At 35.3% G+C, this 18,347-nt stretch overlaps 1 protein-coding gene across 1 annotated transcript; it reads left to right on the forward strand.

Moving 5' to 3' along the window:
- The first annotated feature begins 78 nt into the window (after positions 1-78).
- Positions 79-17,902, forward strand: washc4 (WASH complex subunit 4). The gene is made up of 33 exons (XM_084397275.1): positions 79-260; positions 1,018-1,157; positions 1,252-1,305; positions 1,476-1,541; positions 2,083-2,128; positions 2,480-2,547; positions 2,638-2,720; positions 2,802-2,844; positions 2,925-3,028; positions 3,153-3,273; positions 5,133-5,256; positions 5,346-5,473; positions 5,553-5,713; positions 7,439-7,565; positions 7,862-7,987; positions 9,409-9,516; positions 9,593-9,739; positions 10,333-10,412; positions 10,973-11,078; positions 11,175-11,291; positions 11,607-11,775; positions 12,719-12,873; positions 12,951-13,025; positions 13,111-13,215; positions 14,127-14,261; positions 14,353-14,461; positions 14,563-14,629; positions 14,897-14,983; positions 16,035-16,182; positions 16,275-16,371; positions 16,450-16,646; positions 16,727-16,823; positions 16,906-17,902. Exons 1-33 carry the CDS (start codon positions 200-202, stop codon positions 16,965-16,967), a joined length of 3,513 nt encoding a protein of 1,170 aa, XP_084253401.1. The 5' UTR covers positions 79-199; the 3' UTR covers positions 16,968-17,902.
- The last annotated feature ends 445 nt before the right edge of the window (positions 17,903-18,347 follow it).

Below are 18,347 nucleotides of genomic sequence, written 5' to 3' on the forward strand. Positions count from 1 at the left end.
AAAACGTAAATGTCTGGGCGAAATAAACATCTGGCAATTTTTCTACGTGCTTTTATTATGAATTTCACCCAGAAGCGCAGACCGGAAATTCTCTTGACTGTGCGAATCATGTGACTCCAGACTCCTGTGCAGTAAACCCCCAACAGACTGACCTAATGGCAGCTGACTGAAAACAGAAGTCTGTGTCGTTTCTATCAGGATGGCTGTGGATTCGTTATCTCCTGATTGGGAGTTTGACCGCTTTGATGATGGATCACAAAGTAAGTAACGCGTCTGATCGGGATGACATTAGGAATGTGTACAAATCTGAACAATATGTATAGATCTTGCTGCTAGCTGAGAAATATTAGCCAGCTGTCAGATGACCAGGGAAAGTGGCCAAGTTCAAACACTCTGATTAGAACTAATGTGTGTGGGCTTTATTGACTGCACAAACATTTGATAAGGAAGACTGTCACTTTCATTTGGAAGTGTTTTCACATCATTGTGTTTGAGGTTTTGATTTATTTTAATGCCAAAATATGTAATTCATTTAATTAGCCAGTGAATTCAGTGCTCGGAATATTAATCTTTTTTTTCATCCACATGATATTATTTAATTTAAGTTATGATTAAGTTAGATTTACATGCCAAAACTCCGAATATAATACATGCTATAATATAATTATTTTGGTCTATAACTGGGGAGGTCAAACTTTACAGACCTAAAGACCCAGATGGATAAAATAGCTTTTTTTATTTTGTTTTATACAAGATATCACCTTACTATAATGTCAGATAATGAGATTTCATTAAAGTTATACATGGATTTGATTTTGATTTTGACAACTTTGATTAACTTTCACTTCAAATGTTGACTACTGTATATATAAATATACATACATTTTTATTTAAACAAATGCATGTTTTTTTTAGAATTTCCTTTCATCCAAATAAGGAAGGAAATCATTTGTAGCTTTTATTGCTGGTTTTGTGACTGTTTCGTTGATCTGTTGTATTTGGTTCCTTCCTGTGCAGAAATACACACAGAGGTGCAGGTCAAAAACTATGAGAAGTTTTTAGAAGAATACACCGCTCAGCTCCAGGGTATTGAAGAAGCCCTAGACGACTCTATCGGAGATGTATGGGACTTCACTCTGGATCCCATCGCTTTGAAGGTGTTGTGGAATTATTATTACATCTTCATATCAGGGATTATTTCTTGTCGAATTGCGTTTATTTAAGATCACTGTCTTTGCTCTTCCACACCAGCTCCTGCCGTATGAACAGTCCTCACTGTTGGAACTCATCAAGACAGAAAATAAGGTATGCTAATTCTTGCTTCAACTTTGAACAATGTGCAGTTTGGTGAAATTAATGTATTATGAGTTTACCTGTTGCTCTTCTCTCTCTCTCTCTCTCTCTCTCTCTCTCTCTCTCTCTCTCTCTCTCTCTCTCTCTCTCTCTCTCTCTCTCTCTCTTTCTCTCTTCACTAGGTGCTTAATAAAGTCATCACAGTGTACGCAGCTCTTTGCAGTGAGGTTAAAAAACTGAAATATGAGGTAAGTTGGAGACTGGAGTAATAAATGGAAATAGTACAAGAACATACAACAAGGACGCATTCAATTGAGCAAAAGTAAAGACGTTTAAAAACGTAACAAAGAATTTATTTTTCAGTTGAATAGAAAGTCCAAAGAACAGCATGTATCCTGAAAAAAGATCAGTTTCCATGAAAATATTAAGCAGCACAACTGCTTTCAGCATTGAAAATAATAAGTAATGTTTCTTGAGCAGCAAATCTGCATATTAGAATGATTTCTGAAGGATCATGTGATGTTCGATGATGCTGAAAATTCAGTTTTGCATTACCGTAACAAATTACATTTTAGAAAACAAAGAAAACAGTTATTTTAAACTGTAATAATATGTCAAAATATTGCTGTTTTTACTGTATTTTTGATCAAATAAATTGCAGCCTCAGTGGTGAGCATAAGAGACGTATTTAAAAACAATACCAACACCAATCTTTTGAACAGATGATTATAAAGTCAATTAATCTGATGTAAATTTAGCAAAGCTGATAATGTTTTTGTCTACTTTTAGGCTGAAACCAAGTTCTACAATGGCTTGTTGTATTATGGTGAAGGAGGTAACGATTGTTGTTTTGGTTTTTGCTGTTCAGTTTGCATGCAAATCTTTTAAATTGAACATTATTTACATTTACATTTACATTTAGTCATTTAGCAGACGCTTTTATCCAAAGCGACTTACAAATCAGAGGGGGGATCATTGTTGGGAATGGGAATCATTATTCCCATTTTAGTTCAATAATCATATATCTGAGTGGATATTAAACGGGAAATTATTTTATCCAGCTAGAATTGAATGCTATTCATGTTCGACTTTAATTTGATTGAACTAACCTGTGCCTTTTAATAATAATAAAAATGTATTGCATGACGGCATTTGAATGTGATGACTCCATTTGATTGGATTGCAGTGTCAGACACTAGTGTGGTCGAGGGAGAGTCTCAGATTCAGATGGGACGCTTCATTTCCTTCTTACAGGTTTGACATCATGATCTTTTTGCATTCAAAAGAAATTAAGAGCCCTGAACGCATAGATTTATATATATTTTTTCTGCTTTTATGTAACAGGAGCTGTCTTGCTTTGTGTCGCGCTGCTTTGAGGTGGTGGTCAACATGGTTCACCAGCTGGCTGCTTTGTACAACAGCAGCAAGTGAGAAATATACAATATTTACTTGTTATGTAGTGTTACATGAATGCTGTGTTGCTGAATCATTATTTTTTTATATCTCAGGGGTGCAACAAAAATCATTGAGTCCACAGGCGTACACTTTCAGGTAATTGTGTAATCTTCAAGTGGTTCTTCACTGATAACCTGACGTCTATGTATTGACGGTTTCTCTTTGTCCACAATCAGGCAGTGTACGAACATCTGGGAGAACTTCTGGTGGTCCTCATCACCCTGGATGAGATCATGGAGAACCACGCCACACTGAGGGAACACTGGAAGATGTATAAAAGGTAGAGTGGGACCATTTAGATGTTGAAATTAATGTGAATGAACTGAAGACTTAAAAAAAAGAAGGGATTTATGAAATGTGTTGGGGTTCTTGATGAAGAGATTTTTCTGTGTTGTTTTCTGAAGGTTATTGAAATCTGTCCATCATAACCCGGCTAAGTTTGCCATTCCAGAGGAGAAACTGAAGCCCTTTGAGAAGCTCTTACTGAAGCTGGAGGGGCAGCTGTTGGACAGCATGATCTTTCAGGTCAACACCATTCAGGTTTTTTTTTTTGCATAGTAAAATGAAGTCTGTAGCTATAGTTTGCCTTTAATGCCAATATTTGCCAATAATTTTGTCTGATAAACACCATAACCAAGTTTAGTGTTTTGTTCTTCCCAATATAACATACTTCTCATATTTTGATCTTCATTAAAAACAAATATTCCCTCCGGACATCACTTTAGTGTGTGTGTGTGTGTGTGTGTGTGTGTGTGTGTGTGTTTGTGTGTGTTTATGTTACATTTATGTTAATATTATTATAATTATTATAATTTCTCAGTACACTTTATTGTATGTAACAATTGTTTTACAAATATTTAATAATATAAAAAAAGTACAAGTCAAAAACATATACTAGTGCTGTCTAATCAATTAAACGCATCTAACATTAAAGTTTGTGTTTATATAATTTATGTGTGTGTGCTCTATATATATATATATATATATATATATATTTCGTACATGCACACACACACACATATACATTATTTATATATATATATATATATATATATATATATACACACACGCATGTATTATATAAACAAACTTTTTTATGTTAGATGCGATTAATCAATTTGCACCAAAAAAAAATAAAAAAAATAAAAATATATATAATATAACATTATATTTAAATATATATAATTTTTATATATATATATATATATATATATATATATATATATATATATATATATATATATAAAGTGCAGTCAAATTGATTAATCGCATCTAACATAAAAAAGTTTGTTTATATATATATAATATATTAGCCCTAATATGTATACATTTATTAAAAAAATTATGATATCTTTCATATATCATTCACAAAGTTTTTATTGAATTATTGGTCACTGAAATGTCACTTTACAGAAGTTAAATGTGTTGTGAATGTGTTGTCTTAAAGTTTAAATAAATAAAATAATAGAGTGGAGCAGGGATGATGTCAAAACCTGGAAGACTAATTCGATACTTATGGTGCCTTCACGTGCTATGGGAAAGATGATATTTTCCACTTGTGGACTGGTATTTACCAGTGTGTTGTGTTCAAGTGCTTTTGTTGTCGTAATGTAGTACCCACGAGCTCTGTGTCAGTAGACTATCTTTTTATCTTTACAAAAAAAAAAAAAAACGTAAATGTGGTGCTTTCTGATGATTAAAACATATTTAAAAAAAAAAAAAAAAAAAAAAAAAAAAACATGACATAAAATGATTAAATATGAACCAAGGAAATTGCGGCGAAGTTGAAAATTGAGTGTTAACGCATTATATTACAATCGTTAATGACACAACATTGTAAAGGCTACAAAAACTATATGCTAACAGTATTCACGACTCTTGCGGTGCTCTCCGCCATTTTGAAAAGGTCAAAGGTTATCTCATCTCGGCAACTCGTGCATCAAAATATTCTACGAGTTGCCCAGTGGAAAATACCACATGAGGGGGTGTTCATGTGCATTTCCCATGTCGGCTTTTGGTATTTACCATAATTACCATAGCACGTGAAGGCACCATTAGACTTTTTCTTCAACAACGTAAATTACACACACTCAATCCCCAAACGTTCTTATCTAGTTACTTATTTGAAACATACGCTTAAAAAAAACAAAAAACATTACAGCTTCAAAATTTGCGATTTCGATATGGGTGCGTGTAATTTATGTTGTAGAACAAAACATTCAAGTATCGTCAACTTATGTTTATCACAAACCTTATTTCACTCATAGATTTAAAAACCCATAGGAAAATCTCAAGCGAAACACTGGCGAAATAGTCTTCCAGGTTTTCACGTCATACCTATATTGGCTGTTGGTTATTAAGAGTTTTTTCCCGTTTTCGTGCAGGCTTGTGTGGAGCAGAGGTTTGATAACCCAGAAGAAGGTGTATCGGTCTCTAAAAACGGTGCCTTTGCAGAGGAGTTTGCGTATAATATCAGAACCATTTTTGCCAACATTGAGTCAAAGCTTGGTTTGTATATGTTTTGAATTCCAAACCGCATTAATGAGACTTTTTGTTTTAGCTATAGACAACTGACAACACAGCCATGTGACTTGCAGGTGAGCCGTCAGAGATTGACCAGCGGGATAAGTACACGGGCGTATGTGGTCTCTTTGTGCTGCACTTCCACATCTTTAGGGCAGTGGACAAGAAGATCTACAAATCCCTGATAGATGTGTGTAAAAAGGTGAGTACACTTAACTAGTGGGATTTATGCACGTGTAGATCTGCTCTATCAAAACTCTTTCCCTTCTCTAATCCTCCAGGTCCCTGCAGTGACATTAGCAGCTAATATAATCTGGTTTCCAGACACATTTCTGATAAACAAAGTCCCCGCGGCAGCTAAACTACTGGACAAGAAGAGCATCCAGAGCATCCGCAGCAGCAGAGATGCGTTCCTGCAGCAAAAGGCACAGACACTAATGAAGTAAGACTTATGATTTAGCCTCAACAATTCATTCATTGCCCGTGTATCTTATGTCATTATAAAGATTTATGGTTCCTTATATTAGGGGCTTTCGAACCTTTTCATAGTCCCTACAACTAATGGTGGAAGTAGTGTTGTCACGATACCAAAATAATTGTTTCGATACCGATACCAAGTCAAGAATTGCGATTTCGATACTTTTCCTGAAAAGGGAGAAACACTCTCAAATATCACTGCTGTGCTTTATTTTAAAACCGGGACAACATTCTAATCATATAACACACTAATAAATGAACATATGAACAGCAGATATATTAAACATTTGAACAAAATATGAAATATCAAAATCGAAAAAATAAATTAGAGCAATGACATTCAAGGTAAAAAAATAATAAATTTAGCAGCATTATCTCAGTTATCATAAGAAACATAAGAGTTACCGGTAATAATTTTATCTTGATTATGAACTTTGAATAAAAATATGAACAGTGATTATATTAAACAATGTTTAATATTGGTAACATATGATAAGCCTCATTGGTGATATATTTGACATATGGGGAGAGAGTTGTGGAAGGCCTATACTTCATGTTAAACATAAATATATAGCAGCAAAGACAACCTCGGCCCGTGTTGACGGCAAAATAGGCTATAGAATATTTTGTTCTGTATTGAGAGGTGCAGTATTTGAAAATCGATAATATATATATTTTTTAAATTACATTTATATCTGCATTTATGTCAAAACCTAGACTTTCAAACATCAAAATGTAATTTATTAACATGCATTTGTGTCAAAATGACATAGAAACATCTTTTCCTATTCTATTTTGCCTGGAAACGATTCCAACACGCTTGCGTGTCGCGTGAAAAATAGGCGTTGGTTCTATTTCTAGCATGCGCGCGTGTCACGCTAGCTCTTAACATGGGAGCTGAAATAAAAACGGACACGCCAAGCCAGTATGTCGCCGGCCTTACAAATCTGGAACGCGGTCATTCTTAGAAGTATCGATACTAATAAATTTAGGTATCGTGACGTTTTAAATTTCCGAGAATAGCGATACTTTTGAAGTATCGGTGCACCGTGCAACACTAGGTGGAAGTACCTGGGAATGATTTTAGTTTTAGGAACGCCTTTTTGAGGGAACTAAATTAGCTTCTGCTTCAGAGTAGGGTCTAACCCAGCACAATAGGAACTATCAGTGACATAAGTGTATGCTGATTGGCCGAACGCACGCCATTTAAAAAAAAAAAAAATCTGTGTCACACAGATTTTAGCCTATATATTTACTCCAGAAACTAACTCTACGAACATGGAAAACAATGAAAGATGGACCTTTTAACCTTCACGCAAAGGACAAAATCCAACGTGACTTTGAGTGATTATGTAATGATATTTCTGTAATTCTGCTCAGCTAGCGACATTGGGCATCAACCACGTGGCAAACGCTAACACTTTTTCATAAACTGTCTACTTTCTTTGTATAACAGTTCTATCTTATAACATATTAGACAGGACTGTTATACATATTAGACAGAGACAGGCTCTGGCGTTCTCAGCGCCGTCAAAATAAGTCACAACAACAAATGCAACCTACTATCGGTGCGAATGCAATCAGGAAAATGGCCCTAGGGGAACATTTAGGAACGTCTAGTTCCTGTAACTAAGTTCCTTTAACTACCGGGTGCAAAAGCCCCATTGACTGATTATGTTCCTGTGTGCAGAGACATGCAGTCCTACTACATATTTGTGACCTCCTGGATGATGAAGATGGAGTCGATATTATCAAAAGAACCAAAACCAGAAAAACTGTCTGAGGACTTGAGCAACAGGTGTAATACATTTGTGCAGGTAGAGATCGAAGTTTTCTTCTTTTGTGTTATTTTTGGGATTAAAAATGTTGTTAAAAGAGTTGGAAAATTCTCACTATTAACTATGACTTTTGCCTCAATAAACTCCTAATTACTGCTTATTAATAGTTAGTGAGGTAGTTGTTAAGTTTAGGTATTGGGTAGGATTAAGGGATGTAGAATAAGGCTTTATAAGCACTAATAAACAGTCAATATCCATGCTAATAAACAACTAGTTAATAGTGAGAATTGGACCCTAAACTAAAGTGTTACCCAGATGTGTCTGTGTTTCAACAGGGAATCCTGTACGCTTACAGCATCAGCACCATCATCAAGACCACTATGAATATGTACATGTCCATGCAGCGGCCCATGACCAAGACCTCGGTGAAGGCCCTGTGCCGATTGGTGGAGTTGTTAAAAGTGGGTTGATGAGTCATCAATATTTTTTAACTGCAAATAATTTAACATATTTTTAGGAACGTTTTATTTTCATATGCGAGCAGTGTTTATTATATACCGGCTGTTCTTCAATGTAGTGTGCACAGTAATTTACACAATACTTTTTTAACACTAATATTGTTTAAACACTAATATTGTGCACTTCTAGTGTAGTACATTAGTTGTAGTTTTTGGACATAAAACATAAGGTAGGGACAACATAAGAACACAACTTGGACAATATTTTATCTGTAGTAGTAGTGTTCACTACGTAACTAATATATTGACCGTGTGAAAGAATGTCAACATTAATAGTAATGTGCACTATAAATCTAGTATATTGTAGTATGCACAATAACAGTAGTCTGCACTACAAATTTAGTGCATTATTTGTAGTGCTCAGTTTAAACACTGATGTACTACAACTGTAGTACATTACTTGTAGTGTGCACACTAATTTAGAAACTAATAACGATATGCACTACAAAGTTAGTACATTAATTTATACATTAATATTAGTGTTCACTACATATCTAGTATGATGGTTGTAGTGTTCACAAAAATGTCAACGTTAATAGTAGTGTGCACTATAAATCTAATGCATTGTAAGTGTCAGTAATTTAGACAATAATAGTAGTCCGCACTGAAAATTTAGTGCATTATTTGCAGTGCTCACCATTTTTTCAACACTAATAGTGTGCACTACAAATGTAGTACATTACTTGTAGTGTGCACAAAAGTTTGGACATTAATGATGTGCACTAAAAATCTAGTATATAGTTTTAGAAATGAATAGTAGTGTTTACTACATATTAGTATGTTTAGTTTAGCCTACATAAAAATGTTGATACATTAGTAGTAGTGCGCATTATAAATCTAGTACATTTTAGTATGCTCAACAATTTAGACGCTAATAATAGTCTGCACAAATTTAGTGCATTAGTTGTAGTACTCACAGTTTAAACGCTAATAGCGTGCACTAAAAATATAGTATATTATAGTGTGCACAATCATTTGGAAACTAATAATGATATGCACTACAAATTTAGACATTTTTTATTTTACGCATTAGTAGTAGTGTTCACTACATATCCAGTATGATTGTTGTAGTGTGCACAAATTTGTAAACACTAATAGTAGTGTGCACTATAAATCTAGTACATTTTAAAAAACTATTTAGTAATGTACAGGCTATCCTAGATGCCAAGTGTACACTAGGTAGTATGCAAGTTCCACTGTGCAGTGATAGATAGTGTGCACTAGCGTTCTTTAGGCTGTGTGCACTAGTTCTAGTTCACTAGGCAGTGTCCCCCATAAGTCAAGTACTCTACAGTAGTTGTAGGGTGCATTACGGATCTGCTACGGAAGTGCACAGTGTTTATGTGAGTGTTTGTCAAGCACAGGCTGTGGAGCACACATTCCACCGGCGCTCAGTGGTCGTAGCAGATTCTGTGTCTCACATCACGCAACAGCTGCAGTCTCAGGCTCTGGCCTCCATCTCTACTGCTAAGGTACAAACACAACCGTTTCACATACACCAGCTCTGTAGACCAGACATTCTAATGATTGGTGGTTGTCCTCATTCAGAAACGAGTGATCTCTGATAAGAAGTACAGCGAGCAGAGGCTGGACGTGCTGTCGGCTCTGGTTCTGGCTGAGAACACTCTGAACGGGCCCAGCACCAAAGAGAGGAGACTGATAGTGTCTCTGGCTCTCAGTGTTGGCACTCAGATGGTGAGTATAAATCCACTGAGTGCTTTTGAATCAAATTAATGGCCAATTTGTGACATTCGCATATAAACTATTAAAATAAATATCGTTCTGAAGCCTTAAAGTTACTTCCAGTTTATTTGACTTTTTTATGTTTCAAAATGCCCATGGAGTTTATTTTCTCATTAATACAAATATTTTATTAATTTGTTTATTAAATATCTTTTATTATTCAATTGTTTTGTTTTTGTTTTGTTTTGTTTGATGTTCTTTGTTTTGTTTGATGTTCATTGTTTTGTGTTTGTTTTGTTTGTTTGATGTTCTTTGCTTTTTTTTTAATGTTTTTTTTTTTTTTGGGGGGGGTTGTTTGATGTTAGTTATTTTTTTTTTATGTTTTGTTTGTTTGATGTTCGTTGTCTTTGGTTTCGTTTTATGCGTTGTATATTCTTTTTTTGTTTTGTTTTGTTTGATGTTCGTTGTTTTATGTTTTTTTATGTTCATTTTTTATGTTTGTTGTTTTTTGTTTTATTTTATGCTTTGTTTTTTTAGTTGATGTTTTATGTTTGATGTAAAAACATTTTTTTGTTCATTGCATTTTTGTTTTTTGTTTTGCACAGAAAACCTTCAAGGATGAGGAGCTCCTGCCTTTACAGCTTGTGCTGAAAAAGCTGGACTTAATCAGTGAACTAAGAGAGCGGTGAGCCTTGAATTTGTTTTTTTGAGTCTGTAGGCGCGTTTCCATTAAAGATTTGCATTATTATTATTAATGGAAGGAAACGTAGGCGTGTTATCCAAGCATTAATGGCAAGGAAAGACCCTTAGGCTATATTGTGAGCGGCACATATGAAGTGTTTCTGGGTTTTTCTCATTCATTTCTGCTCCGAGGTCTTTCTTTGAGGTTTAGAATCCAGTATTTCTGTCATTCTTTTGTCGTTTATGAATTCAATAAAGAACTCCGTCTCGTATTCTGTCCAAACACACCGCACCTTCTAAGTCAGGTGACCTGTAAATGCGCAAAAAGTGTTTCCATTGCAGTTTTGCAAAATATTCCTTTTTCGAATTGCCTGAAAAACCACCTCATGCGAGCGTAAGAACTTTTTTGCGATAAATGGGAGTTTTTGCGAAATTGATGTGTTTCCATTGGGTGTATTTTCAATTCACAATTTCAATTTGCGCAATTTGAAGGGTAATGGAAACGCGGCTACTGACATCTGTGGTTGTGTTGTAAGTGCATGATGGGATATCCTCTCTCCTCAGAGTCAAAGTGCAATGCGACTGCAGTTTTCTGTACTGGCATCGAACTGTCTTCCCCATCTACCTGGATGACGTGTATGAAAACGCTGTGGATGCGGCCAGAATTCATGTAAAACGCATAACACTATCTATCCTTAATGCCCACTTAGAGTTTTGGTGAAATTATTTTTTACATGGCATTTTAATATGTATATATCTTCTCTAGTACATGTTCAGTGCTCTCAGAGACTGTGTACCCACCATGTTGCACGCCAAACACATGGAGTCATGTGATCAGCTACTGGAGTGTTATGACACTGAGATCATGGAAATCCTCAATGAGGTAAACGAAGTGCTGGATGCATGTTTTTTTGTTGTGTAATAAAAGATGATGATAACGTTGAAGATCTTGATGATACACCCTATTGTCTGAGATGGTTCTCAGGGTCCCTCACCTGCTCCCATTCTACAATTGATGGCCATTTACTCACGATGTAATCCACTCAAATGGTGCAGAAACAATAAAACTGTTTAATTTGTTCTTATCTATGATAATTAAGCCATTTTAGGGAATGAGCATGATCAGCCACCTATTTTGGAGTGGAATCTGGGTTGGGGCAGACTCATTTCTTACACTAGTCATTTTTCTGATCTTTAGCACCTGCTAGACAAGCTGTGTAAGGAGATTGAGAAGGACCTGCGCTTGTCTGTGCACACACACCTCAAACTGGATGACCGAAATCCTTTCAAAGTGGGCATGAAGGATCTGGCACACTTTTTCTCTCTCAAGCCCATTCGCTTCTTCAACCGTTTCATCGACATCAAAGGTAGGGAATGAAAGACTGAATGCATGAGTCACACAAATTATATAATGAGTTCTTTAAAGGGAACATATCCTGCATGTTTGTCTTTTGTCCTTGAAATTTACTTATATAATGTTAGTCAAGGTTTTTCACATCAAAAACAGTCATAAACTAGTGTTTTTTTAGTACTGTACCTTTAATACTGATAACTATAAATTTTTTTTTACAAAATGTATTTTAAGCACTGCAAGTCAACTTGTTAAAATATTAATATATATTTTTTAAACAATGTGTTAACACATTTATTTAATCTGATATTATTGTTTCATTCTGTCTTTTCGAAAATAATGAGATTAATCCCAATTATTATTTTTTTCTTGTTTTCTTGTCTTACTAAATGTATTTTTTACATATTTAAGAATTTATTTTTAACAATAATTCATAGTAAAAAGATGTATTTAACATTAATCATGGGTTGAATTTTTTTTATATGTAATTTTGTATAATTTTATAGAATTTAGTTAACTTTGTAATAAATAGCTTTAGTAAAGTGGAAAATATCAATGTTATTCTTAAATAAATACTATAATAAATATTAAAATAAATACTATAATATATACAGTGTGTGTGTGTGTGTGTGTATATATATATATAAATATATATATAATGTATATATGTGTGTGTGTGTGTGTGTATATATATATATATATATATATATATATATATATATATATATATATAATGTGTATATATATATATATATATATGTATTTACATTTTTTGTGTATTATGTATATGTGATTTAAAAACAATACCTTTATAGATGAAAATAAAGTGAAAAAGAGCCTTTCTCTTGGGATCATCATATTAAGGGGTCCTTGGTTATAATGTCATAACCTTGAGCCTTATCTCTGTCTTCTAAGCCAGATGTGTAAGATATTAAGATTAAGTCCTCTGTTCCCTGCAGCCTATGTGACTCACTATCTAGACAAGACATTTTACAACTTGACGACTGTGGCTCTTCATGACTGGGCCACGTACAGTGAGATGAGGAATCTCGCCACACAGCGCTATGGTTTGGTCATGACTGAAGCCCATCTCCCCAGCCAAACTCTGGAGCAGGTGTGTACCTCACTCAACGGATCAGCTCAAAAATGACATGTCGCATTCAGCCTCGCGTCACTTTTGTTGTCTTCTAGGGTCTGGACGTCCTTGAGATCATGAGGAACATTCACGTCTTCGTCTCCCGCTACCTCTACAACCTAAACAACCAGGCAAGACTTTACCTCTGAAGTTATCGGTCCACAAATGTACTTTAGTTGACGTGTTTGTGTAAAACCTGTTCTCCATTGTGTGTAGATCTTCATTGAGAGGACCAGCAACAACAAGCACTTAAATACCATTAACATCCGCCACATTGCCAACTCCATTCGCACTCATGGAACGGGTATCATGAACACAACGGTATGTAGAGATCCGTCTGTATTACGTGAACAGAAATATCTCATCATATTGATTAATGGTCGACCGAAATTGATTTATTTATTTTTTTATCTTAGAGAGCAAAGTGGCTGATTTAAAGCCGAGACAAATGATTTCAAACTATTAAATTTAAAGATGGTAAAAACGCATGCACACCAGTTTCTGAAATTAAATTTAGATTTATTTGACATATTTATTAAATCAGAAATAAATAATTAGCAAATTAATTTGTTTTTACTTGTTGATAAATAAATAAAATGAACAGATTTATAATTTAGATGGCAACTTCTTGATTTTGTAGTGCTATTGTAGTGTTTTACTGTATTACTATTACTATATATTACTAAAGTGTAATACTAGTATAGGTACTACTACTACTACTAATAATAATAATAATAGAAAAGCAAATGCTACAATAAGCTGAATACTGAATTGAAAGGGACAATAAAGGGACATGGTTATGGGAAAAATATGAGATTGTTAGAAAAAATAAATAAAATAAAGCCGCTATCAATATGCGAATTTGTGATCCTTCGTTCTACCGCAGCAAGCCTAACCATGTCCCTTTAGGGGCTCCGTAGAATGCGTTCTTTGTCCGTGTCTATCCGAATAAGATATTCAGCTTTGGCCACATCCCTACTTTTTCATATACCATTTACTTTATTTATTTAACAGAGACGGTAAACTAATGACGATAGAGAACGAGAGCTCCAACTCTCAGGCACTGGTGTTCTCAGGGCTGTCAAAATAAAAGTCCAGCACACACCGTCAAAATAAAAGTCTGTTCCTGACATCTGCCAAACAGAAAATCTTACCGGCCTTAAAGCATGATAAATATCGGCTGATATATCGGTCGACCGCTAATGTTGATGGTCTGAAGTATCTCTCTGCAGGTGAACTTCACGTATCAGTTCCTCCGCAAGAAATTCTACATTTTCAGTCAGTTCATGTATGACGAGCACATCAAATCCAGACTCATCAAAGACATCCGCTTCTTCAGGGAAACCAAGGATCAGACCGATCAGAAAGTATGTTGGTTTCCATTTGCATGTCGTTTTTTCGTGAAGCAATATCAGTTTTTTGAAGACGTGTTCTTCTGTTGGTGTCTGCTGTCTGAAGTACCCCTTTGAGCGAGCGGAGAAGTTCAACCGGGGCATCAGGAAGTTGGGTCTTACTCCCGATGGTCAGAGCTACCTGGATCAGTACAGACAGCTCATCAGTCAGATCGGTAAACTTTTGTCTAAAGGTTTTTAAACGCATCTAGAACTAAATGATGGGTGAACGATCCCATGAGGTTTCTTTCATTCCCTCTCTTCTGCTTTCTTCCAGGCAATGCAATGGGCTATGTGCGCATGATTCGGTCGGGAGGGCTGCACTGCTGCAGTAGCGCTATTAGGTAGAGCATCAGTTTCTACTACTATCATAGACTGTAAAAAACGATGGACAGCCTGTCGCCGCTTCCTTCCACTGTAGAAAAATGAAGCCACACTTGACTACTACACTCAAATGTTATTTGACTGAGACATTCAGATCATAGTAATAATTGACTAATTGATTAATGCTAGATAAAGTCGTCTCACATGGAACTCAGAGATAAAACAGACACGCATGGTATGCACATAATAAAATATTCATTTAGCATTCACACTGAGATGTCTTCCAGGTTTGTTCCTGATCTAGAGGACATTGTGAACTTTGAGGAGCTTGTGAAAGAGGAAGGTCTTTCTGACGAGACGCAGAAGGCCGCCAGGTACTGTACATCATAACTCACTCAATCAGCGTCTCTGCCACATGCTGGCTTGCACGCAACATGGGAACATATTATATGGAATTAATAAACAAATAATAAAACATAACAATTAAAAAATATATAATAATAATAATAATAATACATTAATAATAAATAAAGTAGTGATGATAATTAATTAATAATACTTAATAAATCATAACGAAAATAATAAACACAACAACAATATTAATAATAATCAAAACATACCAAAAATAACAATAAGCAATCAAAATAATTATTATTTTTAATAGTTTTTAGTATTCATTAGTTATTATTAATCCATAAATACTAAAACATTAATAATAATATGAATAATAATGTATAACAATATAATGTTTTTATATAAATACTATTAATAATATAAAATACTTTATTATTATTAAATAAATAATAAACATAATAATTTATAAATACTAAAAATACTAATAACTGAAATATAATAATGATGATAAATAATTATAACAATAAATAATTAGTAATTAATTATAATAATAAAAACACCAATAATATTAACAATAAACAAGTGGTAATTATTACTATTGTCTTTTTATATTTATTGGTTACACTGATAATAACAATCATTAAAATACAGAATTACTACAGAATTAATAAATAATAAGGGTATGTTTACACAACAACAATGTACTAAAAACTTTGCGTTTTTCGTGTACTGACGACAACATTTTCAAAACGATCTCGTTCACACGGATCTGTGAAAACTACTTAAAACACTGTATTATTCATGCCAGGCCAGTAGGTGGCGATGTCTGTAGACTGAACATGTTACGCGCATGATGTCACCATTTGCACAAATTCGTGTTTTTGTAGTTTACACAGAGATGATAACGGTATCGTCTTCACAAACCCTTCAAAAGTTTATATAAATGTAAAAGCCCCCAATCATAAACATACTAATAATAATAATTAGTAAATTATTAATTTAAAAAATAATGGTCAAAACATACCAATAATAATATATACTGTATATTTATTTATTTATTTTTTATTTCAGCCAACTGGATTGTGTGCTTAGCGACCTGACTAGCAACTCAGCTGAAGGAACCGAGTACTTCAAGATGCTGGTGGGGGTTTTCGCACCCGAGTTTCGCAGTGTTAAGAACATGCACTTGAGGAACTTCTACATGATTGTTCCTCCTCTGGTGGGTCTTCAGATCTGTGAAAATGTGACGTGTCAATCTCTTGCAAACTGCAGCATCACGTGCGTGACGCTCATTTCTCCTCTCCCTCGCAGACAGTCAATTTCGTGGAGCACTCCATCGGCTGCAAAGAAAAACTAAACAAAAAGAACAAAGTGGGAGCTGCGTTTACAGACGATGGTTTCGCCATGGGTACGTGTTCATTGCGCTTGCACCAATGGTGTTTTATCTATGAACGATATATTCAAGGACCTTTCCCGTGTTTTCCAGGCGTCGCCTACATCCTGAAGCTTCTAGACCAGTATCAGGAGTTTGACTCCCTCCATTGGTTCCAGGCTGTGAGGGAAAAGTACGTGAAGGAAATGAACGCAGTAGTGAAGGAGCAGAACGTTCAGTCCACCAGCCAAGATGAGAAGCTCCTGCAGACCATGAACCTGACCCAGAAGAGACTGGACGTGTATCTGCAGGTGTGGGACTCGCATCTTCATGCTCCTCAAACAATGATGGCCAATCGCTTTGTTTATTCACATCTTCTCTCCATTTGTAGGAGTTCGAGCTGCTCTATTTCTCTCTGAGCAGCGCTCGGATCTTCTTCAGGGCCGATAAAACAGCAGCCGAGGAGACCCAGGAGAAGAAGGACAGAGGTTGGTTAATGGATCCATGATCTCTAGAACATCTTGTAGTGACTTTTTGTGCCGTAGACACTTATTTAAGCTCTCTTTACAGAGGATGTTGCCAAAACGGGTCCCGGTTCCTCACCGATTGAGGGCGAACCAAGCGGCAAGTGAAACTACGAAGCGGCTTGAATGATATAAATCATGGAGGTTATAAACATTGATCCTCCAGCCACTATACTTCTGTTGGAGTCTGTACAGCGTCTTAAACTCATTTTGGCGTTACGCCACCTGCACTCATTAGACTGGAACTGACTGTGGATCTAGACCATATTTCTTTTATGCATCTACATGTTTTATGCAAGCATTATGTTTTTGATAATGACAAGCTCATGTAAATTTGAGAAATGTGATTAGTAGATGAAGGTATCTTAACATCACAAGTATTTTTAGATGATAAAACCACCATTTACAATACAATTTTTTTTTTAAATACAAAAATGAATAATGAAATTTTCTGAAAATTATTCAACCTCATGTCAAATTAAAATCCGTATTTTATTGTGTGGAACATTTTCTGGTCAGTAGAGTGAAAGACAGTGGGGACTAATAAGAGTTATTTTGGACCCCATTTACTTTCATTGTTAGAACAAAAATGGTTCTTCCACAAAAGAAAGGAAATTCATACAGGTTTGGAACAACATGAGGGTGAGTAAATGATGACAGACCTTTCATTTTTGGTATTTCAATGTTGACTTATGGAAACTAGAATGTTTTTTTCTTGTCAAGACTCAAGAGTACTAATTTACTTTACTAATGCCCAAATCTTATTCAACTCCATCATCTTTGAAATGTGCCACGTATGATATTTGTGCAGCTTAAAATGTGTCCAAAAACACACACGTCCTTGAGCACCGTGATGGAGGAAGTTGAATTGCACTTGCCTTAAAGCTGCTTCTGCCGTCTTACAGTATTCAACAGTGATCGGAAAGCACACTTACACATCAGTGACGTTCCATCTGATTTTTCTTGTCTATTTTGACCGCTTGTAAGTAGTTTGTGTGCATTAACCATTAACCTCATGGCATCTTTATTAAAATACTTGGAGGAAAAACAACAAACCGTCTGCTCATGTGAAACAGGAAAAGGCATGTTAGTTTTAGTCATGCATTACAGAGAGATTACAAACAGCATGCTGGTACTGTTAAGTGCGGTCTCACCCACACAACCCCGTCCCATACAGAGTCCAAACACTGGTTCAGGAAAGCCGTTCTGCTTTATTACAAAGAAAGGGAGCCTTAAATGTGGTCAGAAAATACAAGATTGGTCTGTTTTTCGTACTATCGGTTTTCCCTTTCCTACGAAATGCTTCTATTCAAATAGCTGCAGCTGAAATGTCTCCACCCCCGTGGGTTTTTTTTCCCCGAAATACAGATGTCCTCGGTAGGCCCTCCGTGTCGCCTTTATTCGTTTAGTTGAATTGGTCTTTAAGTGCACAGGGTAACAAACGTGATTCCCCGTCTGGCAGCTCAACATACTGTTCACTAATTTTTT

Source organism: Rutilus rutilus, assembly GCF_951802725.1.
Source record: "Rutilus rutilus genome assembly, chromosome: 23".
NCBI lineage: Eukaryota > Metazoa > Chordata > Actinopteri > Cypriniformes > Leuciscidae > Rutilus > Rutilus rutilus.